Source organism: Perissodus microlepis, chromosome 3, assembly GCF_051167445.1.
Source record: "Perissodus microlepis isolate ML-2025 ecotype Zambia chromosome 3, ASM5116744v1, whole genome shotgun sequence".
NCBI classification, from domain to species: Eukaryota; Metazoa; Chordata; class Actinopteri; order Cichliformes; family Cichlidae; genus Perissodus; species Perissodus microlepis.
In genome coordinates, this window is record NC_140463.1 from 10,692,248 (window position 1) to 10,720,000 (window position 27,753).

General features: G+C 43.8%; 2 protein-coding genes across 2 annotated transcripts in view; both read right to left on the reverse strand.

Annotated features, from left to right (window-relative positions):
* Positions 1–27,753, reverse strand: part of LOC146389859 (low affinity immunoglobulin gamma Fc region receptor III-like) — a 97,248-nt gene that overhangs the window by 3,987 nt on the left and 65,508 nt on the right. The window lies entirely within an intron of this gene.
* LOC146389860 (ICOS ligand-like) overlaps positions 24,888–27,753 on the reverse strand; it is a 5,303-nt gene continuing 2,437 nt past the window's right edge. The window contains exons 2-3 of the mRNA XM_084909351.1: positions 26,974–27,312; positions 24,888–26,238 (exon numbers count right to left, since the gene is read on the reverse strand). Of these exons, the coding sequence (XP_084765477.1) occupies positions 26,153–26,238; positions 26,974–27,312 (425 nt within the window). The 3' untranslated portion in view covers positions 24,888–26,152. The remainder of the gene's footprint in view (positions 26,239–26,973; positions 27,313–27,753) is intronic.

Consider the following 27,753-nt stretch of genomic DNA (forward strand, 5'->3'; position numbering starts at 1 on the left):
GCTGTGAGGGTTAAAATGAAAAACTGATGAACAGTTTTACTTTTGTCAAAACCGTGGCAAAATTATTCCCTTATGTCATAAGTTTTATATGTTAGTTTCATTGTGAAACATGAACCCAATCAGGTCATATCAGTGAGCATTTCTCAGGTTTAAACTGTGACAGAAGAAGGTTACTGACCTTGGTTTGTTGTGTAGCTCAGCAGTGAGATCAGAACTAAAGAGAAATGACACTCAGGTTGATTTGAGGTGAACATAAATGCAACTCCACACAAACAGCTGACACACACACAGAAATCAAATCTTCTAATCATAGATTCTGGGTCAACTCGTTCAAATAACATCATATAGACTGATGTTAGCCCGAGAGTGGTCTCTGTGCATCGCCCGTATGAAGTCAGTATTGTCTCTTGTGTTAGTTAATTTCTTTTTTCATTTTTGTGTCCGTGTTCTCTTACTTATTATGTTGCTCTTGTATTTGTCACTCATCTCTCTTTGTGTTCAGTTTTTCTTCCGCTTTTCTAGATTGTTCTCTGCTGTTCACCTGTAACTCCTTTTCAGTCCAGTTGTGTCCTTGCTCTCTAATTTTCTCATGTTTATATTTAAGCCTTCACTTTTAGCTCAGGTCTTTCTGCAAAGTCCTGCATTCAGCTCGCTCTCTGTCTGCAACACACAGGCACTAACCACAGACCGCTCTGTCTCCTGAGCTGTAAAGTGCAATTAAAAAAAAAAAAAATATATATATATATATTGTTTGCATTACCAATTCTCACTGCATCCAAACTACTGATGTAAAAGTATGCAGAGTGTGGACTCCTCATGCTTATCTTCCCCAGTTCTTATCTATAAAGCAGCTCTTGCTGTGATCATGTTTAATTCAATTTTATTTTATTTATACATTATGCCAAATCCCAACAACAATCGGCTTAAGTTGCTTTGCATTGTATGGTAGACCCTACAGCAATAGCATTACAGTTTACTGACTACACTTTGAGTATACACAAAATATTCACTTCTTTTGACATGACTTATTAAAGTCATGTGTCCACTGTCCAGCTGTGTTGATATAATGAGTGAATGATTTGATCTTTTCACTGCCTGCTGTGTTTCCTCGACTCCTGAGCAAAGACAAAGAGTCAGTTCAGACCTGCAGTTGGTCCTCATGGTGTTTTGAACTTGAATTCAGCCTGATTTGTTTTTCATGTCTTCTCCTCCATCATCAGTTATCAGGAGAGCAGACAGTCAAAGTACAAGAATTCAAACAAACACAGAGATTCTACTTACAGAGCAGACACAGCACAGATGTTTCCTTCATCGTCCTTCTCACTCATTTGAGCTTTTTTTCATTTCTGTCACTGACACCAAGTAAAGCCCGCCCTCTTCCTCTGAGCACCAGCTTTGGTAGAAACACAGAGATGGGGGCTGGCTTTTTTTTCTTTTTCTTTTTTTTTTTAAGATTAGAAAGACACACGCCAAAAAACATCAAAAACCTCTAACTCTGTCATTTAAAACTGTGACACACACGTGCAAGTACTTGAGGAGGAACACATTCAAAATAAGCGTACATAAGCACTGCTTTAACTTCATCTGAGTTTGACCAAAGTGATTACATTTCATGTTGATTTCCACAGACATGCCAGACATTAGTTCAACGCAAAATTGAGTCTCCTCTGTTCTCAGTAAGCTGAAGTTTATATATAGTTTTTTATATATGGCCACTAGAGGGAGATGTTGGAATTTAGTGGTTGCCCCATGATCGGGTTCGAATCCACTGAACGGCTACCCTGAGGTACCCCTGAAAACAACAACAAAAAAAACCCAAAAAACATCCTCCCACATGATTTATATATGGCCATTAGAAAAAAAAAGATGACTTTAAATGCTGACTTTAAATGCTTGCCCCCATGCAATGCCATGGGGGCAAGTCCTCAACGTAAGGAACGACGATAGACGGCGTATCCTTTACTGCATGGAGATGCACCACCTCGGGGGACTCGGGGACACGAACAGAGCACAGAGGGAAGACAAAGGTAGGGATAAAAAGACTCAAGAACCAAACCAAAAGAATTAGCACAAAACATAAGCTGACACCAAAATGAAACACAAAACGCTGGGTCAACGGCCCAGGACCATGACAGTCATATTAACTAAACATTGAACCATTGAACTGAAATTCTTTAAATATGTGATCTATTCAAATGTTAGGCAGGTGGTTATAGATGTAAGACTAATAATATAATATAATATTATTAGCTCGCTTCTGCCGGGAGCCTGCATCTCGGAGAGCCTGCCTGGTCAACTGATGCACCTCTCGGAGCCGGGCGAGGAGGTTGTGGAGGTAGTCCAACCCGGGGTCCCCGCACACTTCCTGCTCGGGGGGGGGGGGGGGGGGGGGGGGGGGATCCAAACACCAAGTCCACTGGAGTACGAAGCTCATGACCGAACATCAAGGCCGCTGGAGTGCACTTAGTATATTCCTGGACTGCAGAACGGTAGGCCATTAGGACCAGGGGAAGGTGTTGATCCCAGTCACGCTGCTGGCGGGAGGTCAGGATAGCAAGCTGGGTGGCCAGGGTGCGGTTGAAGCGTTTCACCAACCCATCGCTTTGGGGGTGCAGTGTCGTCGTCCGGGTCTTTCTGATACCCAGCCGCTGACAGACCTCCTTGAACACCGCAGCCTCAAAATTCCGGCCCTGGTCGCTGTGCAGTTCCTCTGGTACCCCGAACCGGCAGAACATCTCGTTGACCAGACGCTCAGCAGTGGTAACAGCACTCTGGTCAGGGACTGCATAGGCCTCAGGCCACTTAGTGAAGTAGTCCATGGCAACCTGGACGTAGCGGTTCCCCTGGTCAGTGGTGGGGAAGGGTCCCAGGATGTCCACACCAACCCGCTCCATGGGGGCCCCCACCTGATACTGCTGCAAGGGGGCATGAGAGGGTTGGGAAGGCCCTTTCTGAGCTGTGCAGGCATCGCACTGATGGACATGGAGCTCTACGTCCTGGCGACACCCGGGCCAGTAGAACCGAGACCGAAGTCGCCGCAGAGTCTTGCAGAGTCTTGGTAACTCCAAAATGTCCTGCCCCCGCCGCACCATGGACCAGCTGGAGCACCCTGGACCGCAACTGTTGAGGTACCACAAGCTGGAAGACCTCACGGTGACCCCCGGGAGCCTGCCAGCGGCGATAGAGGAGGCCGTTTCGGTTTGTGAGGTTGGCCGATTGGGAGTAGAGAGCCTTGGTCTCGAGGTCCAGTGCAGATACCTCTGGCCATGATGGTCTCAATCCAACACTGAACCTGGGAAAGGGCAGGGTCTTGGTTCTGGTCGTGTTGCAGCTATTGGGGATCCATGGCCCCCAGACCCTCAGTATCCCCTGCAGCGGACTGGACCTGAAGACTGCCACAATGCCCACCCAGAACAGAGTCATTCTCAGGGCCGCCCTGGGGTGACGTGATCACTGAAGTCATGCCCTCCCGGTCCTCCAAGTGTTGGCAGTACCTGCACTGTTTTTCCTCACAAGGGCGTCGGGAGAGGGCATCTGCATTGGTGTGGAGACGTCCCGCCCGGTGACGAACCTCAAAGTGGTAATCTTGCAACGTCTCCAACCACCGGGCTAGCTGTCCCTCCAGTTCTTTAACCCTTTAAGACTTACCATAGAACCAATCCCGCCAGAGCTTATATTATATTTTTACATGCTGTGGAGCCATTTTTGGGAGCATTTCAAGTTGCTATACATCAATACAACCATTACAGCCTAAATTTTTATAATATGTATGCATTAAGTGCATAGTAATTACATAAATTGTAAAAAAGTGCAATAAACTACAAAAAATTTGAAAATCGTTTTTGTTTTTTAACATATATTTCTAGTTAGAGAAATTTAAGAGGCTTATCCCTCAAAACTGTACAAAAAAGTTGCACAAAATAGTTTCCCACCACACGAAATTTATTTTGAGTGTCTTCATAGTTTTATTTTTGAAATACACCAATTTCTATACACTGCAGGAAAAACGAAAATAAATATTATAATGCAAATTTGCAAAAAAGCAGCATCTCCATCAAAATAAACTATTTCCAGCAGTGCAATATGAGTCCTAAGCATCCCAGAATCGACACAGAAAGTCATAAAGTCAAACAATACTTTTAAAAACACCAGTATAAGCTCCTGAGGCCTTGATGGTAAAAAACTACATTTCCGCGAAAATGACGTCACTTCCGGTTTTGGGCAGGTCATGGCGGACATGCGATAGTTCACGCTGATGGACGTAGGAAGTGTTACAAACAGCTGATCGGACCGGCAAAGTGTGTTTCTGGAATATTATGTTTTTGTTGCTGCAAGTGCTTTTTATGCAGTTTTTGCAAAGCTATTTGTGGAAGGAAACTGTGACCTAGGACAAGCTGATGGCATAAGATGTAAGTACAACTCCGGTTTCATATGCAAAAAAAATTATTGCGCTAGCTCACGTGGTTGCAGTGCTACCGGTATTTAAAAATAGTTACGTAAAACGGAGCGTGCCCGCTCTGACCGGTTTTAAAGGGTTCAAGCTGAGCAGCCAAGTGAGGGACGCATGGTCTGTGCGCAGGAGGAACTTCTTCCCGTAGAGGTAGGGTCTGAAATGGCGGAGACCCAGGATGATGGCCAGCAGCTCTCGACGGGTGACACAATAGTTCCTCTCCGGTCTGCTGAGGGAATGGCTGTAGTAGGAGATGACCCGCTCCCCCTCAGGGCCTTCCTGCGACAGTACAGCCCCCACCCCTGTGTAGCTGGCATCAGTGTCCACGACAAAAGGGAGCTGCAGGTCTGGGTAGGCTAGCACCGGTGCCTCAACCAGTGCAGATCGGAGCCGATCAAATGCCACGGCACTGTCCTCACTCCAGTGGAACTCCCGGCCCTTCTGTGTGAGCCAGTGCAGGGGGCTTGCAATGGTAGCAAAGTCCTTGACGAAACTCTGGTAGTATGATGGCAGGCCAAAGGAAGCTCCGCAACTCAGCAGTGTTGCCCAGAATGGGCCAGTCCACAGCAGCCACCTTAGCAGGGTCAGTAGAAACCCCTGCTCCGCTGACAACGTGACTCAAGAAGGTCGTCTCCTTTCGGAAGAGGTGGCACTTTTTGGGGTGGAGACGAAGGCCAGCCTGGCGGATAGCATGGAAAACAGCAGTCAGGTTAGCCAAGGCTTTCTTGAAGTCTGTCGCATGGACAAGGAGGTCATCCAGGTAGACCACACAGCGGTCGCGGGGAATGTCAGCCAGAACCCTCTCCATTAGGCGCTCGAATGTGGCTGGGGCATTGCAGAGGCCGAAGGGCATCACCTTAAACTGCCACAGTCCCTGGCCAATGGAGAAAGCAGTCTTTGGGCGGGCCTCTGGCGTCAGCTCCACCTGCCGGTAGCCACTGCGCAAATCGAGGGAACTGAACCAGCAGGACCCAGCAATGTCGTCGAGGGCATCATCAATCCAGGGCAATGGGTAGAAGTCCTTGCGTGTGATGCTGTTGAGTAGACGATAGTCGACACAAAACCGCCAGGTACCATCCTTTTTCCGAACCAGTACAGCCGGGGCTGCCCAGGGGCTGTTTGAGGGTTCGATGATGCCCGCCTCTGCCATTTCCCTGATCTCCTGCTCTGCTGCGGCACGCTTGGCAAGGGGAAGGCGACGAGGGCGGAGGCGGATGGGCCGTGCATCCCCAGTGTCAATGTCGTGTTGTACCAGACTGGTTTGCATGCAGTCCTCATCCTTGGCCGCAAAGATGTCGGCAAACAAGTCAAGTATCTCTCACAGCTGCCGTCGCTGATCAGCCTGGAGACCCTCGCAGCTCCTCTGGTATAGGTCCTCGACAGCTTGCTTGGTCTCTGTAGACAGTTGCGGTACTGCTGGTGAAGGGGAGGCCAGAACTGGTGGTGGTCCACAGTGCAATTAGCAACAGTCACCTGGAGGGATCTTTCCCCCCTAACTTTGGCACGCTCCCCCATGACTGTGGTGATGTGGAGCTGAGTAGGCTGCCAACCCTGCGGTCTTGGGCCATCAGTACCAGGGAGGAGTCCGGCCTGTACCAAGGAAAGCGTGGATCCAGTGTCTATCAGGGCTCTACAGGTGGTGCCGGCAAGGTCACAGTCCAGATACAGTCCCCGTGTCTGGCCGAGCCGGCCAACCCGCAAGTGTGATTCAGAGGACAGAGTGGTGGCAGGGGGCAGTTCCTCCGTTGTGCCACCCCGCCTTAGTTTAACGGCAGCTGGGGTGCCAGGCTTTGTGGGCTTGGTGCTGGACAGTAGCGTGCGATGTGGCCTGGTTCTCCGCACCAATGGCAGTTACCCCTGGATTGGCCTCCTGCTCCCTCGCCGAGATCGCCAGGGTGGTATGTTGGTGGTTTGGTGGGCCTCCTCCTCCTGGTTGCTCCTTTCGTAGTCCATTTGGCGCACTTGGTGACTTATGCCAGGGCTGAGCACATGCTCCACTCTTTCGGCCTCAGAGCTGCCACCAGGGTTTCTGGTGCATGCAGACGGATGTGCTCTTGTAGTCGTTTTGGCTGGAGACCCCGGACAAAAGCCTGGAGAGCAAGCTCTTCTTGTGCTGCAGCATCAAAAGCAGGGTACCCTCTACATGCATAAAGACATAGGTCGGCAGCATAGGCACCCAGACTCTCCTCTTGTCTCTGTGGGCGGCTAGCAAGTTTATCTCGGGCATCATCTGCATGTGTACGGGGGCCAAACCTGCTCTGCATTGCTCTGGCAACAGCAGACCAACTTAAACGCTCTTCTGGCTGAAGATCTGTGAGGATCTGCAGGGCCCTGCCTTCCAAGGCAAGGGAAACTTGGACAGCTGTCTCCTCTGTTGACCATCCGTTTAGCTGAGCAGCCAGCTGTACCTGGATAAGGTAGGTCTCTGGAGGTGCCTCCCCATTATAGCGTAGGAGCTTCATGCTCCCCCGGACAGGAGCCCCTGATGGCAGCGGCGGCTGGACTTGGTCCTGGAGACAGTTGGCATTGTCCCCCTCAGCTGCCAGCAATGAGGATGTGCTGCTCCCAGGCATCACCATGAGTGGAGGCTGGCTGGCTGCTTGTGGTCTTGGAGCCTGCAGCATGCCTTGGTGGCTCTGACAGCTTCCCAGTGGGTGGGGGTGTGAGGCTCCATCTGGTAAGCCCCACAGATTTTCCCCTGGCTTGCTTGCTGCTGCCCAGGGCTCTCCTCGCTTCTTTGATCATGCTCTATTCACTGCTTCCAGGCAAGTGATAAGCTCCTCTTCCTCTTTCACAATGGTGGCTATGCTCTTGGAATCCCACTTCTGACACAAATGTGGCATGCAGGGGAAGCTTTACAAAGAAGCTCACAGAGAGAGATTGAACTTGTTATTCAACCCCAAGCTGGTAGGGGGAGCTCTTTATTAAAACACTTGCTGGTGCTACAATGTGCCTCAAGGTTCAACAACAGCACAACAGAAGTCACTCATGGTACAGCACTCTCTCTACAAAACAACAACTGTCAGTGACTCTGCACCACAGCGTAAACACAACATTCAAGATAACAGTTAAAAGTAACGTAACCATAAACAATAAAACAAGAACATCTAAACAGCAGCACATGTCCCAAGGCATGATGGGAGAGAACTAGCTGTTCCCCCAACACGCCACAATATATTTAATGAAAATATGTTTTTAATACTGTTGAAGCAGCTTCCAATATTTAGATTTAATTTACACTAACTAGTGATGGGCAGATGAAGCTTCATGAAGCACTGAAGCTTTTCATCCAATTGGTTCACTCCAGTGCAAAGCGTCTTGAAGCTTCATTTGCTCTAATAGGACATCTACTGGACGTAAAAATATTAGTTGGCATGAATTTGAAGAGTGTGCATTTTGCACACAGCCTGTAAATGTCAACAACAAAAGGAGTGTGTAAAACATGTATATTGTAGTGATGGCAGTATACTGTGTATATTTATACTGGCAGTATGGAAAATCATTATTAGGAAATGCTTAAAATGGAAATGATCATTTACTGTGAGGTGAGGTGTGGTTGGGGTGTGGACAGTGGTTGTGCTTTTGTAACATTGAGGTATGGACAGCTACAGACTGAGCCTCAGTCCTGCCTGTTCACATTTTATTCTGTAAAAACTAAATTTTCACTGCTTTTATGACCTTTTTAGTGGGGAGAACATAGCTAGGATTTAATGATCTAACAAATATTTTAAATCCTTTGTCCTCCACAGTGCTAAATGGCTGGGAGTCCTCAATCACCATGCTAACCAGGGCTTCATCTATTTGATGAAGCCCTGGTTGTTATATCATTTAGTAACATTACGGCATGCTATATTATCATTGCATTTGATGGCTCACCTGGTCTTGCTCCACAATCGGTGTTCCCCTTATTCTCATGCAAAGCTCTGTAGTGCCTAAGCATGGATGAGGTGTTGTTGTTATATCCCAGCTCCCTGGCACATAGCAAACACTTCACCTTGTACAAAAGTAAAGACAGCTTAACAAAAATTGTATTGCACCATCAGTATTATGAAAATACATCTTCTGTAGAAATTTACATACCTTGTTGGGAGGAATAAAATCAAAATGTTCCCACACAGGGGAGGACATCCTCCTCTTCTTAGCTGGCTCCATTCTCTCCTGACTTTCTCTCCTCACTCTCATAAACCTCCAAACTCTCACTAACCACAACTCTCCATCAAACACCTACATTTTGAATGAAGTCTGAGGGGTTTATATTTCTGTCATAGCTCACGGCAAAGTTCGAACCACTTCCTTAACCAGTCACATGGTACAGCCGGGCAGCGAGGCTTCGGACGTCATCATTTTCAGCTCCTCCCATAAATGAAGCAAGCCTCGATACACGGATCGCGGAAACGCCCCCTCCATTACTCGACACAAGCTTTGAAGCCTCGATACAGAACGTCACATCACTAACACTAACAGTAAAACTAGGTAGGTAGTTAGGTAACATTACCTAGGTCTTTATCTTTATTGTCAATACAACACTATACACAGAATACAGCGTACCGAAATGCTGTTTAACCCCAAGCCCCCTACGGTGCATTTATAAGAGTATCAAAAATTTATATAATTTATATAATTTATAATAGAATTTTGTAGATGTGTTCAGTAACTATGTGACTGAGGTGTGCAAATAAGCATATTGTTCCCAGGTCTAGTTTGTAGTAGATTTGAGTAAGTTTGTGTTGTTTTTGAGTCTTTTAGTGAGTATTGTAAGGTGTTTGTAAAAGTGTTTATGTTTGGTGGTAGTGAGTTGATGGCTCTGACTGCTTGGGCGAAAAAGCTCTTTCAGTGTCAGGCCATTACTGTTTTGATGCTGCCAGATGAAAGGAGGGACAGCAGTGCATGTGAGGGGTGGAAAGTGTCCTTCACTATGCTGTCCGCATGCCGGATGATGTGTTTGTCATAGAGTTCGGAGATGGGTGGGAGAGGGCCTCCAATGATCCTCTCTGCTGTCCTCACTATCCACTGCAGACACTTCTTTTCAGCGAGGGTGCAGTTCCCGTACCAGATGGTGATGTAGCAGCAGACGGCACTCTCAGTGGTTCCCTGGTAAAATGATGTGAGGAGCGAGACTGGCCTTTTTCAGTTTTCTAAGAAAGTGAAGATGTTGTTGGGTTTTCTTCATTATAGCGGTGGTGTTCAGGTTCCAGGAGAGGTCAACTGATATGTGCACACCCAGGAACTTCACACTATTGACCATCTCAACAGCAGAGCCGTTGATGTGCAGTGAGGTGTGGGCCATTGAGCTCTTCCTGAAGTTAACAATCATCTCTTTAGTCTTCTGAACATTTAGAGACATGTTGTTATTTTGACAGCAATCTCCCTGGTCTTGTACCTCCTTTCTGTATTCAGTCTCATCATTGTTGCTGATGAGACCCACCACTGTTGTGTCTTCTGCAAACTTGATGATATTATTTGAGCTGTACTGTGCAGTACAGTCACGGGTTAGCAGGGTGAACAGCAGCGGACTAAGCACACAGCCCTGCGGCAATCCTGTACTTTGGAAGTGATATTTCCTAGAAGACAGACTGGGGCCTGTCAGTTAGGAAGTCCAAGATCCAATTGCAGAGAGTGGTGTTTATTACTAGTAGGTCCACCTTCTTAACCAGCTTCTGGGGAATGACTGTATTGAATGCTGAGTTGAAGTGAATAAACAGCATTCTTTTTGTCAAGATGGGAGAGAGAAAGTTGAAGAGCAGACGAGATGGCTCCATCTGTGGAGCAGTTTGGGCGGTAAGCAAACTGTAGCGGGTCCAGATTCTATGGAAGCTGAGTTTTCATGTGCCTCAATACCAGCCTCTCAAAGCACTTAGTGATGATGGGCATAAGTGCCACAGGATGGTAGTCATTGAAGCAGGACACAGTGGACTTCGTTGGCACCGGGATGATTTTTGTGGTTTTGGAGCATGCAGATACCACAGCTGAGCTAATTGATGTATTTAAGATGTCCATGAAGACGCTTGCGAGCTGGTCAGCACACTCCCGTAGCACCCGGCCAGGTATGTTGTCAGGTCCTGCAGCCTTTCGTGGGTTTACACTGCAAAGTGTCATCCTAACATCTGCTGTGGTCAGACAGAGTACTTGGTCATTGGGGGGGCATCTTCCTTGCTGGCTCTTTGTTCTCTGTCTCAAAATGTGCAAAGAAGTCATTCAGTTTGTCAGGCAGGGAGGGATCACTGCTGCATGCCGGAGGCGTTGGCTTGTAACCCGTGATTGTTTGAATGCCTTGCCACATGCGCTGAGTGTCCTTTGAACTTGTGAACTGTATGTTGGTCTTTTCTGCATACTCCACTTTGCCTTTTGGATGGCCTGTAATAGGTCTGCTCTGGCTGTAGTTTTTCTAGCTGTTGTTTTCAGTGGGCTGCATAGCTTTGCAGAGAACCAGGGTTTATAGTTTTCATAGGTGATGACGGTCTTGAAAACAGTAACATACTCAATCCTTTTGTCGATGTAGCTGGTCACTGAGGTTGTTCCTCCAGGTCAAGGTTCAAGGTTCAAGGTTCTTTATTTGTCACATGCATAGTTATACAAGTAAAACACACAGTGAAATGTAGCCTGACACGCTCCTCGACATGTGCAAAAATGGGGGGGGGTAGAGGAAGAACATTATATATATATATATAGTATATACATTGGGTGAATGTGCAGTAGTAGCAGCAAGCAGGTGAAGTCTATGGTGTCTATGGTATGTAGCAGCTTCTCTAAACATATCCCAGTCTGTGCATTCAAAGCTATCTTGCAGGACAGGTATGGCCCCCTCTGGCCATGTTCTCACCTCTCTGAAGGTTGGTCTGATCTGTTTGTTAATGGGTCTGTAGACTGGGGTGAGAAGTATGGAGATGTGGTCAGATTCTCCAATGTAGGGGACGGGTGAAGTCTTATATGCATGTGTTTTGTGTAAACAAGGTCTAACATGATGTCCCCTCTTGTTGCAAAGTCAATGTTCTGATGAAATTTGGGAAGAACTGATTTAAGTGTGTTAAGTGTATTAAGTGTGTGTGTCTTCCAGCTTATCCGGCTGAGAGATTCAATCACTCAAGTGAGTCCTGCATCAGCCTCAGAGGCTTTCCCTGTAGGATTTCCCCAAAACACCTCACCCAGTAGACATCTTAGTCAGATGTCAAAACCACCTCACACCTCACATTAAAACACAGTAAACACAGTTGCTTTACTCCAAGTTCGTCTCAGATGACCGAGCTCCTTATCCTATCTCTAAGACACAGCCAAGCCCCCCTTTGAACTCATTGCTGCTGCTTGGATATGTGAATTTATTCTTTTACTAACTACAATCAACAGCTTCATTTTTATGCTAACCTTCCTCTTCACCACGACAGATTGGTACTGCTCTCCTCATAAACAATAACCTGAGATACTTAAATGTCACCACTTTGGGCAGCAACTCCTCAAAGTCTTTGACATGCTAACTCTTGCTCCCCCCACTTCACACGTGGCTGTAAACTGCTTCAGCTAAAGGTATAGGTTCAGCTGCAAAAAGAACAAATTAAATCTTAAGTCCACCAGAACTATGACCAGGATCACTGAGAAAGAACAGCTCTATCGGAGTCCAATACCCAAGTGAATCAAGTTCAACCTACTCCAAGCAAGCTCTCACTGCAGCTGTACCCAAAGCACCCCCATGGGATCGTTTTGACTTTTTTCTCATCGGGAAACTCCTCTGATGCAACTAGTTATCTCTGGGAAGGTTTTACTAGCCTGGATAGCAGACTCTGATGACAGATTATTTGATCATTATGGGGTTACCTGTAAGAGCAATTTGTACTGATAAAGAATAATTACTGAGACTTTTACCTTTACAGTTTCACAAAAGCTTACAAAGTGAATGGCATAATTAAAGCTTGAGTTACACAAAATGTTATTAAATCATAAATTTTGAGACTCAGACATTCTTTAACACCAGTGAGTCCTGTTCAATGAGGCCCGTTATTAGAATCATTCATCAATTCTTTTTTCTGATTCATCATACCGGTTTACTTAAACATATATATTTTACCACTCCATCATGGTGAAGAGGAAGCTTGGTGTAAAAGCAAAGCTCTCAATTTTTCTTTGGTCACTGTGGGTAGTGACCAAAAGAACGAGATTACGGATACAGGCGGCGGAAATGGGCTTCCTTTGAAGGGTGGCTGGCCTCTCCCTTAGAGATAGGGTGATAGGTTAGACATCCGGGACGGGCTCAGAGAAGAGCTGCTGCTCCTCCACATCAAAAGGAGCCAGTTGAGGTGGTTTGGGCATTTGACAAGGATGCCTCCTGGCTGCCTACGGGATGAGGTGTTCTGGGTGTCCCACCGGGAGAAGGCCCCGTGCCAGACCCAGGGCACACTGAAGAGATTATATCTCTCAGCTGGCCTGGGAACGCCTTCGTGTTCCCCCGTATAAGCTGGAGGAGGTGGCTTGGGAGAGGGAGGCCTGGGCTTCTCTGCTTAGGCTGCTGCCCCCGCGACCCGGCCTCGGATAAAGCGGAAGAAGATGGATGGATATTTATGTGTATTTCTTTATGTTCAACATGACCGTGTTGCAAAATTTAGCATATTTAAGCCTCAGAAACAACATACAAATTCTGATAACTGGCACATATTTATGTTTAATATGTTGGGTTATATTTTGATCAGTGTTAAGTAATTATGCTATTAAGCATCAGTTAAACCACATATAAATTGTGGTTCTGTGTTAAAGGATTATACACTAAATGCTGATTTCCTGATTCTGGGTTATTCGTATTATGAGTTGGTGACACAGTATCTTCGTACATTCCTCCAGACACACAAAACTGTTAACTGACCTTTTAACCTCTCTTAGCTAAGTGGCAAGGCAGTTAGGGGGAAGTTCAGTCTCTTTCTACCCCAGGTCACATGACAGGTTTCATCCCAGCACAATATGGTCACTTCTAGTTTTAAAGAAGAGAATGTGACTTAAGACTTGTTCCATCATCTGTGCTGGAGGCCCCTGAAGCCCAAGGAGCACATCATCACTAAAAATCAGGGATTTGTTTCTTTCAACAAGTTTCAACATTGGCATTCCATAAACTCAAACAGCCACTGGTAAATAATCTGAACAGGCAAAAACCATTATTTGTACCTGGAGTGCTTCTTGGTCCCTGAACCACCATCTCTGTTCTCTGCTGAAATCACAAGTTTAGAGGAGTAAGGTCACTTACATTTTTCAGAGTGGATTCAAAACAACTTTCCACTAAAATCATCTTGTTTCTTGTTACAGGAACAGTCACAAAGTTTTATCTCTCAGTCTGATGCAGTTAAAGCAGGGGTGTCAAACTCAATTGCACAGGGGGGCAAAACTCAAAGCACACTTTAGGTCATGGGCCAAATAGGTTAAATATTTACTGAACACACTATAACAATGTTTTTTGAACATAAATATGAATAGAAACAAACAGGAATATTATTCCTGAATAAATAAACTTATAATAAAGAATAACTTTAATTTTAACTTTTAATCTTTTGCTCTCCATAAAACTATATCCTGTCAAAATTAAACAAGAACATGCTGCAAAAACCCCAGAAAAAATACATAAAATTTGTGCTGTTTTAAACAAAGCTCGACCCACGACTGTCGAAGCTTTGAAAATCTTCTCATCCAAAGTTATCTCCTGGAAGAGGCAATAACTGGTTATGACTTTGTGTTTTTGTGTTTTTCCTTTCCTGTCCCCCTTGCCTTGTGACCAATGTTTGCTTTGCTAGTGCAGTTTACTGTTGTGCTGTATATGTCTGTTATGTCAGCCAGAAACGCCAACAAACATTTTCACTTGTCATCCCGCAAAACTGTGGAGTCTTTTCCTTTACTGTCCATGAACTGACAGATTTCCTTGCTCTGCTCAAAAACTCTATTGAGAACTTTTACCCGACTCAGCCAATGGACCTCTGTATGATAAGGAATGTCTGTAAACTCTGAATCCATTTCCCAAACCAAGAGAGTATGCAATAAAGTCTTTGCTTCTTTCACTCAACTGCGTTCTTAAATTAGTGGCCACCTCACAAACCTGATCAGCAACCGTATTTCTACCCAGGCTCACAGAATCAACTTTTCTCTCCACCATTGTGAGCGGCTAGCTTCACAATAACAGAAGCTTGACTTGACACGGGAATGTTCCCAGGTAGCCTAGCGTTCAGCAAGGAGACTGCAGCGCTGCATTATGGGATCTGTAGTTTGTGTGTTATTAGCGCGTCACATCGCCATGCATAACAACGATAATAAATAATAAATTTATAAATCTATATAAATTGATCTTGCGGGCTGGATATAAATGTACGTCAAGCCAGATGTGGTCCGTGGACCTTGAGTTTGACACATATGACTTAAAGAGTGTCTAGATTATTTTATTATGTATTATTGGAATCTAGCTGAGATAGAAATCTGCATCAGCTGCTCCAGAAATAGAGAAGAGTTACAGCCACAAAAAACACATGAATAGACTGAATTAACACAACAATAGAGTCCTAGTTTTGTTTTGTTTTTTATTAGCAAAAACGGATTCAAAAAGAGTAAAATAAAACATTACAAATGTAACAACATCTTGAAATATTTAAACTGAAATAACACCCAGAAAACAAACAACCAAAAGAGTCGTTCATGGAATGAAAAGTTCAATAAAGCTTCACAGATCAGAGGAAACATCTGCCTAATATATAAACATTCATAGATTTGGAGAGGAGTTCAGAGTGCCATCACTGTCTCCTAAATGGCAGGAAGAAGAGTGGAAATCCATGGGTAGAATTTTACTGAAGGGATTTCAAGACCATGGATATTTTCCTTGTCGCCTTGCTCCTGTTTTCACAGTGGCACTCATCTTCGGTGAGAATCAAGTATCAGACGATCTGCTGTTTGAAAGTCTTCTCTTTTACCTAAGTCAATCAGATAGGGATCTGATAACAAGGGCACTAAAAGAAGATCTTTCAGATGAAGACAGGGATGAAGTGCTGGATCTCATGGATCGCCTGGATGTATCAGTGCTTCCAACCAAAGAGAACTTAAAAGGCCTTCTTCTGAAAGTCGCACACAAACAATTAATCCAAAAACCAGCATATGCCGCAGAGAAAATGTCCTTAGTTGCAAGCCACTTCCTAAAAGAAGCTTTTCAAAGCCCACAAGATGTCCTACAAATGTATGAAGATAAAAAGCCAACAACGAGAAAGCTTTTGAAGTTGCTTACTGCCTCTCCCACCACTCAAGCAGAGAAGCAAAGCTTCAGATTTCTGCACCAGTACATCAGAGGACTTGACGATACAGGGCTCAGAAGGATGTTCAGGTTTCTTACTGGGTCAGATGTCATCTGTGTTGACAAGGTTGAGGTACTGTTCACGCCTGTGGATGGACTGGCACGACGACCTGTGGCACACACATGCGGCCCTCTTCTGGAACTACCATGGACATACACGTCCTACCCAGAACTACGAAATGAACTGGACAATGTTTTGGCTGCTAAAAGCTCTTATGAGTTCAGCATAGCTTGATTAAAGTCCATCATGTTTAAACCAAAGAATGAAAGGTTTGCACTAACAATGACTGGCTATGAAGCTCTAAAGTTTGTTAAACCCATAAACAGGGAACACATCATTGTATAAAAAAAGAAAGAGCTTAAATTTCAGGGAAGTGTTTTATTAGTAACCCCCCCCAAAAAACTTTTTTTTTTCATATTTGAATTTATTTTCAAAAATTGTGGATAACATCAATTTGTTTCCACCATGAAAAATGTAAATTTCAGTTTAAATTTTCATACTTAAAAGTTTTACTAGTTTAAATGTTAACTAATTAGGTTTAATAATTTCATATGGTTAGCAGCAAGAGGTGAACTATGCTTATTATTAGTTCTTATCATGTGTCAAGGTCCTTTTCCACAGGTCTGTGGTGCAGTTTTGTAGGATACAAGATGTCTGCTAGAGGGGATGTTTTGTTTAGTAATAATTCAAAAGACTTTATATTAATTATTTTCAAGTATATTTTTTTTACCTTTCCACCAGTCATTTGTTTAGAACATATTTTAAGGGAATAACTTTGGAAGGCAATGTGTTTGATGCAATAGTTGACTGGAATAAAAGACAGAAAATTGGCACATAAGTTAAGTTTTGTAGTGTTTATCAAGAGTCCGTGTTTTCTTCTCCTTGAACACAAATAAAAGGGAGGTTAACATCTAACAGTGTTTGTTAATTATTAAATAATGCAGAATTTTTACATTTACCAGTTTACAAGAAACTGTTCGTGGATGAATAGCAGTTGCACAATGTGTTCAGTAAAATTGAAAACAATATTTCATGAATGATAATGTATAGGATCAGCAGTTTAAAAAATGTTTTTTCGACAGTCTTAAAACAGAAATCAGATATAATAGAAATTCAGTTAAAAAATAATTGGAAATGCCAAAAGGTTGCGATTATTCAATGCATGTCATGATCCTGGGTCGTTGACCCAGCGTTTTGTGTTTCTTTTTGGGTTCATCTTGTGTTTGGTGTTTATTCTGATTCTGTATTAATTCTTTGGGTTGGTTGTCGTGTTATTATCCCTACCTGTGTCTCCCCTCTGTGCTCCGTTCAGGTCCCTGCGTTTTGTTGTAAAACAGTCTGTGTGTTTCCGGTTTTACTTTGTAGGTCTGCTTCTCATCACGTCCATTAGTGTCAGCTGTGTCCACCCCTGCATGTCATCTCCTCATTACCTAGTGTGTATTTATAGTGTGTGTTGGCTTCTGTTCATCGTTGGATCGTCTGTGTTTCTTGGGGTAACTACGTCTCTCTGCATTCTCCGCTCCCCGTTTCATGCTTAGGTTTGTCATTTAGTTTTCCCAGTCTAGGGTTTTTCAGTCATTCGTCTTTTCTCCCTGCCTGTTCAGTCGCTCCACTTCTGTAAATAAATCATCGCTCTCATCACCAGTCAACTGCCTGCAGTTTGGGTCCTTTTCCTCTTACACCACACGGCTCACCCCGCCAGCCGTGACAGTACGATCCGACCATACTATGGACCCCGCAGGCTCCGCCCGTGAGGAGGATATTCTCCGCGTACAGTGTCTGATGGGCCGAATAACCCGCGCCACGGACCCACGGACAATTTCTGTTGGACTAAACGCTATTAGGGCGATCGTCGAAGGAAATCCTTACCTTCGTGAGCTTTCCTGCTATGGAGACTTCATGGGAGAATTAAGCCGAGGCCAGGAGGCGTGGCGGGCTTGGGAGCAGTCAGAGCGCATCGATTCCCGGAAGGCCTCGCTGCAGTCGCAGCCGATGGAGATCTCCTCCGGACAGTCGACGCAGCAGCAGACATTACCGCGGAGAGCTGTTTCCGTGTCGGTGCCAAGGAATTCTTCAGCCTCCGCGTCCCGCTCTGACCACTACACACCTGCCTTTTCCTTCGCGGCTATGTGGTCAGAAGATGAGGAGCCAGCTTCCTTTTCCCCATCATCACTAGCCTCCTCTGTCGTCTTCTCCGCCTCCTCCTCCCGCAAGAAACGACGTATGCGCCGCCAGCGCTCCTCTCCTCAGCTGGACTCTGAGATTTCGACACAGCCAGCTGCGGTGAGTGGTAAAGACTTTCTTTCTGCTTTCTCCGAACCGCAAAGTGTTACACCAGAGACTGAATCAAAAGTTTCTATGGACTCAGGATCAGATATCACTGTCTCAGTTAATGCTGAAGCGGCAAAATTAAAGACTGTGGTTTCGGAGACCATTTTTTCCAGTCCCAGGGATTTAAGGGGCTCTCTTCATGCACCCTCTGAATCCAGGGATGCTTTAAAACGTACGGTTAATACTAACTCCAGGATTGGATATGCTAGCCCTGTTTTTCAAGGGACTGAGACCCCCTCCGGGGCCTCCCCAGAAGCTGAGCCACCTTCCTCAGCTGATTCTGGACCCCTGGAGGTCAAGGAGCCAGGTTGCAGGTCAGCTATTAGCTCCACCACCTGTTCAGCCATCACCTTCACCTACTCCTCCTGTACAACAAACCATGTCAGTTCAACCCATAAAGGACAGTTCAACAACTTCTTACTCTAAGCAGAGAGACAAACCCAATAACAATGGAAACATTCCTCAAGAGCTGGCCAGTTCTGAGACTGAGATGCACTCCAGGGCCTCCCCAGAGGCTGGGTTTCAGCCCCCAGCTGACTCTGGACCCCTGGAGGTTAAGAAGCCAGCCGAGGACTGCACCGGACTGTCGCTGCCTGAGCTGAGTCACTGCTCAGTGCAGCTGCAGTCTGCTTTGTGTTTGCCAGAGGCCCGTGTGCCTGCTGGTTCTGTTGCGTCCCTGCCAGAGGCCCGTGTGCCTGCTGGTTCTGTTGCGTCCCTGCCAGAGGCCCGTGTGCCTGCTGGTTCTGTTGCGTCCCTGCCAGAGGCCCGTGTGCCTGCTGGTTCTGTTCCGTTCCTGCCAGAGGCCCGTGTGCCTGCTGGTTCTGTTCTGTCTCTGCCAGAGGTCTCTGCACCTGCTGGTTCTGTCCTGTGTGTGCCAGGGGCTCCGGTGCCCATTGGTTTTGAGACTGTTTTCGCTGGGGGGCCCGAGGAGCCCGTCCAGCTTCCTGCCTCGTCAGCTGGAGGGCCCGAGGAGCCCGTCCAGCCCCAAGACTCGTTAGCTGGAGGGCCCGAGGAGCCCGTCCAGCCCCAAGACTCGTCAGCTGGAGGTTCAGGAGGACCTAGCCAGCTTCCTGCCTCGTCAGCTGGAGGGCCCGAGGAGCCCGTCCAGCCCCAAGACTCGTCAGCTGGAGGGCCCGAGGAGCCCGTCCAGCCCCAAGACTCGTCAGCTGGAGGTTCAGGAGGACCTAGCCAGCTTCCTGCCTCGTCAGCTGGAGGGCCTGAGGAGCCCGTCCAGCCTTCTGCCTCGTCAGCTGGAGGGCCCGAGGAGCCCGTCCAGCCGCCAGCTGCAGCCTCATCATCCTCGCCTGCTGCAGCCTCATCATCCTCGCCTGCTGCAGCCTCATCATCCTCGCCTGCTGCAGCCTCATCATCCTCGCCTGCCGTGACAATGCAAGTCTTTCTACTGATTTATTTTTAAAACATTTTGCGTATTCAAGCATTTACTTCAATGTTCTCATTTCAATTAATAAACAGGTGTGAGATGTTTTCTTTAGATGGGAAGCAAACACCTGTTTTTTGCATAAATGTCTCAGTCAAAATATTAAAAAAAGAAAAGCAATACTAATACAAGGACCTGCTTTAATTTTGATTCTTCACTGGAGTACGCAGATTTGGTTAAATATATTTAGACATGCTTGCTTGCTACTATCTTGAACCGAAAATCCAAACACAATAATAATGATTGTCTTTTCTATTGTTTATTGCACAAATAAAACATTGTACCAAAAAATATGTGCGTAAAAATTCCCAAATCCCAATTATATTTAGGTTTATAAGTCCTTCAGTATATAGGCTCTCAGGAAGAGATACAGTTCAATGGATTCATCTGCTGTGCTTGGTGGAAGTAAGAAGTTCTCTGACATTATAAGGCAACACAAGCTGAAAACGGTTTCATCACAGGTATAAGGTCCTCTCTGTTGACATTCTTGCTTACAAGCATCCACTGCCTCCCGAGAAACCTCTTTCAGATGATCCTGTCCTCCAAAGAGATGAGGGATGGTGTACATGAGAATCGGACGTCCACTTGGAGCAACTGCATTTCTGCTTCTGCGTATTATGTGGGTGTTCCACATATGTGCAACTTGCTGCAGCTCTTCCTATTAAATATAAAAAATTAAAAAATCTCATATCAGTAAAAGAACACATTTCTCTTGGCTCAACATGTTACCCAAAACGGCACTGGCACGGCTGGCAGCCTTAACCCAATTTCCCTCGGGATGAATAAAGTACAATCAATCAATCAATCAATCAATCAAAAGCACCACACAGTGACAGTCAGAAAAAACAGAGTTTATCAAAAATACTCAACAACAAGAATAACAGTGGTAGACACGTGATACTGTGGAAAATTTTAAGTAATTATTAAACGTGAATTGTTTTAGACAGTGTGATTTTATGTTTCTGGCCAGTGAAATATGCATTTTTTTCATATCCTGAACGCAGTGATAATAGGGATGGTGCATGGTGGGTGTTGGAAAGGCTGTCAGCTGTGGGGGAGCCCCCTTGTGACGAGAGAGCACAGTTGCACTATTGAGCACATGTTCCAGTGATCAGAGTTGGAGCTAACACATAGCAAGAGCCACCTGGCAGACTGACTCAGCAGGGGATGTCTACACACGGTGTGAGTTGTGTGCGTCGCTAAAGAACTGTGAGTAGACGTGGAGCCATGCCTGGAAAGGACAGTTTTAGTCTTTTATGCCAATTAGACATTTAGTGGATGTACAAGTGCAATGTGTATCGACCTGTTCGCTATGTGGCTAGTTCATGCTACTAATGCTACCTGTTATGCTACATACCTGCTAGCTGTAAGCTAAACGATTTGGTGTTTGTGATATATTGTTGTTGGGTGTATTGGCAATCAATTTCATGTACTGTAAGGGTTTGGGAGTAGTGTATGAAACTCGTGCATGTAGATGTTCATATAGGAATTCCCATTTGTAGTTCTGGTAAGATTCGAAGAAAGCTAATGAATCATAATTCATGACTTAGATGTTTATTACATTCAGTATTCTGTATATGTTCTGTTCACAGACCACACACACCCACACCCCACACCACTCTGTAAGCCTGCGGTTGCATTACTGTGTTGCTGTACTGTGCTGTTAAGCTGAGGAATCACAGTAAAGACGGTATAACCTTTATCTGTGCGTCCTGTGTGTTCTGACCGACACCCCAAGGTGAACACCACTGCTATTCAGCCAACGCCTATACAGTCCTGGGTTCAACCCAAATTAACAGTGGGTGTTAAAGCAAACTTTTTATTCTCTCTCCGTGTCTCTCTTTCTCTCTAACGTACACACACACACACACACACACACACACACACGTACACACACACACACGTACACACACACACACACACACACACACACACACACACACAATGACTCATTAAAAGAATATAAACATGGTTACATACCTCGATGACGTTCAGGCACGTAAACAATATGAGCTGCTTGTCCAAAAAACATCCAGAAAAGCAGTCATGGTCTTTTAGTTCCTGGAGACGATTTATCCAGTGCTGAGCATGATGTCGTCTCAGAAAGGCCCACCAGCCTTCAATACGCTGATTGTGATTGCTGGATCCAGTAATGAAACAGTTTCTGACGTTCGGATCCATAGTCCAGCGCAAGAATCGTTGCATCTCGGCCATTATGACATTTTCTGTTCCCAAATCAGAGCGAATCCTAGCAGGTGTTCCCATCCTCTTTTCAACTTCTGCTATGAAATATCCAGCAATGACTTTGGGATCATTGTTTGTTGAATAGGCATGAAGCCAAATCATAACTCTCGAAAAGCCATCAATAGCTCCATTTATACAGATTCCAAAAGGCTTCAGTTTGTCATAGGAGTCAACATGCCACATGAAATTTGGTCCAGGATTTACATACGTGCGTCGCATTAGGCGATTTCTGCGTCGTTGCTCAACACCGTAAGGGTCAAGATATTTCAGTAAATGTCTCACAGTACTCTGCGTGACAACATAACCTGCCTGAATGCAGTTCAGGTGGTGTAGTTTGTATCCATGGAGCCTCCCATGTCCCTCCAGTTGATCAATAAGAAATCGTGCCACCTCAATCGGATCGGACTCATTCTTTCTCCTGTACAGTCCCATGCGTTTTAGGTTTCTTCTAAGTGTCCGCATGCTTATCACAATACTGTCCAAACTGCTCAATAACAGCAAAATCTCCCCATGCCTCAATCCAAGCATAAAATAGAACTTAATTAATTCCAATAAACGAGCCATTTTCTCGCACTCTGATCTGCACTGTCACCCACTTCACTATGTTTTACGCTTCCGTAGTTTTACGGCAATATATCATGCTCGAACAATAAAATATATGTTATAACGTGAAAACTTTATTGTTCAAACAATATATTATCACGTTCGTACAATATAATATTTATATTGTACGAACGTGATAATTATGTATATTGTAATAACGTGATATTATGTTGTTCAAACGTGAAAAGTATATTGTACAAACATGATAGTATATTGTACAAACAGGAAAAGTATCTTGTTAGAACAATAAACTTTTCACGTTATAACGTGATACACTTGTATTTTTCTTTTGCCTGTGTGGCAGCTCTACGCTTCCGTAAAAAACACCTTGGCTGCATTTAAAAAAAATAGCTGCAAAAAACTTTGTTGTTTGCCAAACTGAGGTACTTTTTTGAAGAAGTAACTATATAATTAATTGCCCAACATTGGTCATTATATACTGTATTTTGCAGACAGAGAGTTACAGGACTCTCTCCCAGACCACAGACTCATAATACAAGTCAGAGCTTTATAAAAAAAAAAAGAAAAAAGAAGAAAGTTGTGTTTTCAAAATTTGAGTTCAAGTTATTTTTACTTCCAATAGTGTTAACATACTACACAGGTCAATGACTACATTTTTGTTTTACACTTTCATTGTAAGTGGGCTAAAGCAGTTAATTAAAAGTAGTCTAACATAAATGTAAATGCTGTAATTTGATTATCTTAATAAACCATGTAACTTGGATGGATTCAGTGCTGGCGTGACCACAATGCACACGTCTGATGTCGCTCACGGTGGTCCAAGTTTGTATTTCTGTGAGGTGTTAATACATATACTTAATACATGAATAATAATAATAATAAGACCTTTTATACTTTTTAAGAACTGTATAACAAACACTTTAAAGAGGAGAAAAAACACAGTTTTACTTAAAAAAAAAAAAAAAACAATTTTCAGGTTTGAGTTCACATCTCGTGGAAAATTAATCAAATACAGTCTATCTCACTTCATCTCAGTTTTCCAATAAATAAAACACAGCAGCCTCTGATGGGCCAGATCTTCCAGATCATCTGTCATTTAAAAAAAACAAAACTTGAATATGTCTTTATCAGCTATGTCGGCAGGTTCAATTTCAAGATCACCCAGTTTTACTCCTGTAAATACGGATATGTTCACTGTGATGGGTCCATCACCAGGAAAGGATAATGGTTCCTTTTCTTTCACCTTTCTGATTTCACTGAATCTTTTCCCAAGTGCAGTTTACATTACTATGATTGCATATTGCAAATGCTCACATTTTATGTGATTGCTTGCTCTGAGCTCTCTCGGGAAGGGGAAAAGAGAGAATGTATCTTTCTGTAGATCAGTCTCAAAAGTGATTTTGCGCTTGAACACCAAAACATCCTGAGGACCGTTTTTCCTTTTGTTCATTCAGCTTGTTATGGTGATGTGATGGTCATCTTATATCTACCACAAAGTGCAGCTTTTCAAGCCAATCTCCGGTTTCCAGTTGGGATAGGTGAAGCGCAAGTTTTCACGTTTCACACTCGCAGCAAATTGTTTTAGCCCCTCTCCCTTTGACAGCCACCAGACTTTGTCTTGCAGCAAGAGATTTGATTATGTGAGAATAGGTGCACTGATAATTTTATGAATTGTTTATGTTTTTATGTATTCTCCATCGGTGAATGGATTTTGTGTCTTACTATCTCATGAGCTACCAGAAAACTAGCAGCAATAATTGCATTTTTATTGAACAAGGTCTAAAAAAAGCATTTGGTCTGCTTAGCAGTTCCAGTCCCTCTTTTTTTGTTTGTCTCCAGCTTGGTGCTTTTCAGCAAACTTGGAAACGTCTTGCGACATTGCAATTAAAAAAATGTTATTAAACATCGGGCAAGTCAGCGTAATAAGTGGTGAAAGCAAATGAATCAGTCCAAACAGAGAATTACGCACCAGTTTTCCCCTAGAGTTTTGTTCTTCGGATTAATCCATGGTTAGCTTGCCGGAGCTCTCTCATTATTAGCCACTGGCAGGGAAAACACGGGAGAGTGAGAGGTGTGGTGGATATTTGCAATTTTTGTCTTATTAATACGTTTAATAAAACTGAGTATAGAATAAATAAATATAAAAATAGTTTGTTTAAAATGGTCTTAGTTTTATTTTTTTTACCCCGAAAGCTTCCAGCAGCCACAGCTAGAAGAGGGCAGGTTGCCGACGTCTGAGCTAAAACAACACTCTAAATGGATACTAACTCTGCCCTATCCAATAATCACCAGAAACGGAGAAAACAAACAAACAAAAAAAAAGGGAGAAAGCTTTGAATCCCATTTTCAGATTCTTTGACCCTTGTTAATTATCCAGTACTCCTCATTTTCTAATCCAACTGCAAATGTTTTCTTTTCAAGATCATCCATGTGCTCACAGCAAGGTTTGGACGAATAACAGTTCTTTATTAGCAAAATATGACTTCTTACAAAAACATACAATTACAGATAAAAAAAAAGTTTATTCATATTTGAATGTAAAAAGCAAAAATACAACTTGAATTCCAGGACAGTCAATTTGAACAAAATGAAAACTAAGACTTTCAAAAAGCATGAGCCAATATTTTATTCACAACAGAACATGAATAACACTGATTGTGTTGGATACTTTTGTTTATGTAAGATTGTATTGTATTATATTGCATTGTGTTGTACATACGATTGTTGTATTTCTATCTTTTTATCTTGAGGGCTGGGGGCTATGGGAGCATTGCAATTTGAAATTCCTGTGTATGCTCTGTGCATATGGTTTTTGACAATAAAGCTGACTTTGATAACATAATGTTTAAACTGAGATTTTATACTTTCAGGCACTAAATGAGCTCATTTCAAATCAGATGCTTGCTCCAGGTCTCAGAGTAGTTGAAACAGGGGCCTGTTTACCAAGGTGTAGCATCTCCTCTTCTTTTCAAACCAGTGTGAAGATGTCTGAGCATTGAAGTTATGACTTTCTGGAGTTTTGGTTTGGAAATTCAGTCCAATTCTTGCCTGATATAGGTTTTCATCTGCCGAAGAGTTTGTGCATTTAATTAATTATGCGTCTGTAATGTTCTCTATAGGTGAAAGATTGGCAAATACAAACGGCCTTCCCCGAACTCGACATCATCTGAAGGGTAGCATATGTTGCTCTAAAACCTTTATAGCACTTTTAGCATTCATAGTTCTTTCCAAACATACAAGCTGCCCATAATGTAGTTACTTACGCTCCTCCATATCATCAAAGATGCTGGGCTCATTTTGTGCATTAAATTGTAAAACTTCTCAGTTTAAACATTTCTTATGTTAATTACGTTCTGTTGTGAATAAGTTGTTGGCTCATATCAAGTGAAAGTCTTAGCTTTCATGTTGTTCAAATTTATGAAACGTCACAACTTTTCCTGAATTCAGGTTGTATAAAGAACAACAAATTGGAGGCTGAGAGGAACAGAAAACCTACAAGCTAATATACTATTAGGATAATGATTTTGTATTGTAAAGTGAATTCATTAATTGATTTACAAAGTTCCTTCTTATTGTAAACAAATCCTATGGAAACTGAAGATGAACAAACAATGTAGTTCACAGAGTCTCTGACAGACAGCACAGAGACTAACACAGTCTGAACAGGTTTGATGATAGTCAGAGAAATTTGACATCAAAGCAACTCTGGACGCGTTCGATGTTCATCATCAATTCATGGGTCAGAGTTCAGATGGAAAAAGTTCTGAGAGGTTTCAAAGCTGTTGTAGTTCAGCAGGAGGCTGGTACGGATCCTGTCGCTGTTATTCTCTAAAATGCAAAATCAACAGCAACAACAAAAAGCAGACCTAAAACTAGCACACCGCCTTTCAGTCCAACAGATCTTCCTCGCTGACCTGCAGGTGAGAAACAGGTGTGAGATGTTAGCTGTCAGGTAGATCAGTGTTTCCCAACCTTTTGGAGCCACGGCGCATATTTCATATTAGAAAAATCACACGGCACACCACCAAACAAAAATGTCACGAAAAGCATGTTGATAATTCTTTGCCTGCACACACATAGCAGAAGTGGCTTGATTTGTTCCCAGGACACCTTTTCTTTTGTTTAAATTGCTTTCTTCTGACCACATCTCGTGCTAGGGCCTTCATCTGTGTTGGGATTTTCTCCAGGATCCAGGTAAGATGTTTCTTTTCAAATATTTATTGCTTTTATGCGCTGCATTGTCACACTCACAGCATGACAATTATGTAATTTCCTCTTTGTCTTCTTCTGTTTTACTGGCAGTTGGCAACACATTTAATCAGAGCAGGTTGCATTGCCCTCTAGTGGAAGAGAATGTAATTGTTCTGCCATTTGCTTAGAGTACCAACCAGGTGGAACCAGATCATCTTCCACGACAAACCTGTGTGCCGCAGCACAGTGGTTGGGAAACACTGAGGTAGGTGATGAGTGAAGAACAGAACAGAATCCATTTCCTCTTCAAACTGCTGTCAGACATTATCTACTGCACTCTGATCACATCACTCAGACCAGCTGCTTTCTACAAAGTCTCATCAACAACATCTTTAGAAACAAACATCAACAATCAGCTTCACCTGTGATCACACACACACTCAACTCTACTCACTCACCTGAAAGAACAACTCTCAGGGTGATGTTTGTGATGGACTGCAAGGAGCGTGTTTCTTCCAGGAAGACATGACACTCGTATGTTCCAGTGTCATTAATCATCACATTCTTCAGAATCAAAGACACGTTTCCATCCTTCATCTTTCTGTCCTGCAGATCCACCCGGTTCTTAAAAGATCGATGCTGGTTGACTGGATCAATGTTTCCATCCCGAAATAAAAGAACATATTTTGGCTGCAGGTCAGGTCGGTGCCATTCTACAGTTATGATCTTGCTGTTGTTTGGAGCTCGACATGGCAGAGTGACATTCTGTCCAGACTCAGCTGTGATGGTTTTCTGGTCTGAAAGAGGAAACAATACAAAGCAGAGAGGTTATAGGTCAAAGTACAACTGTTCACTGTGCGCTGAGTGTGATGAGTACAAACATAAACACCTGCTCACAGTGTAATTTATGAAACAAAATAAATACAACAGTCAGAGAATGAAAAATTCAGGAACCAAATCTCTTCTGAAGCCTCTTAGTGTATTTCTGATTTACTCACTCTGTCAATATAATGTTTATAGAAAAATTACAAACTATTTTAACATTCCTTTCTCTTAGCGCTGTGACTTTAATATTTGGCATGAAAAAAAAAATCCCAAAATACACAAAATGCTGTCAAAACAAACAAACAACAAAAATAGTAGATCTCTAAGCTTTGATAGCAGACTTTTCTGATTTCTTGTGCAGCATCAGTGTGTTCTTGTGTTTGTCTACATCTACAAATCTCCACACAGGAAAG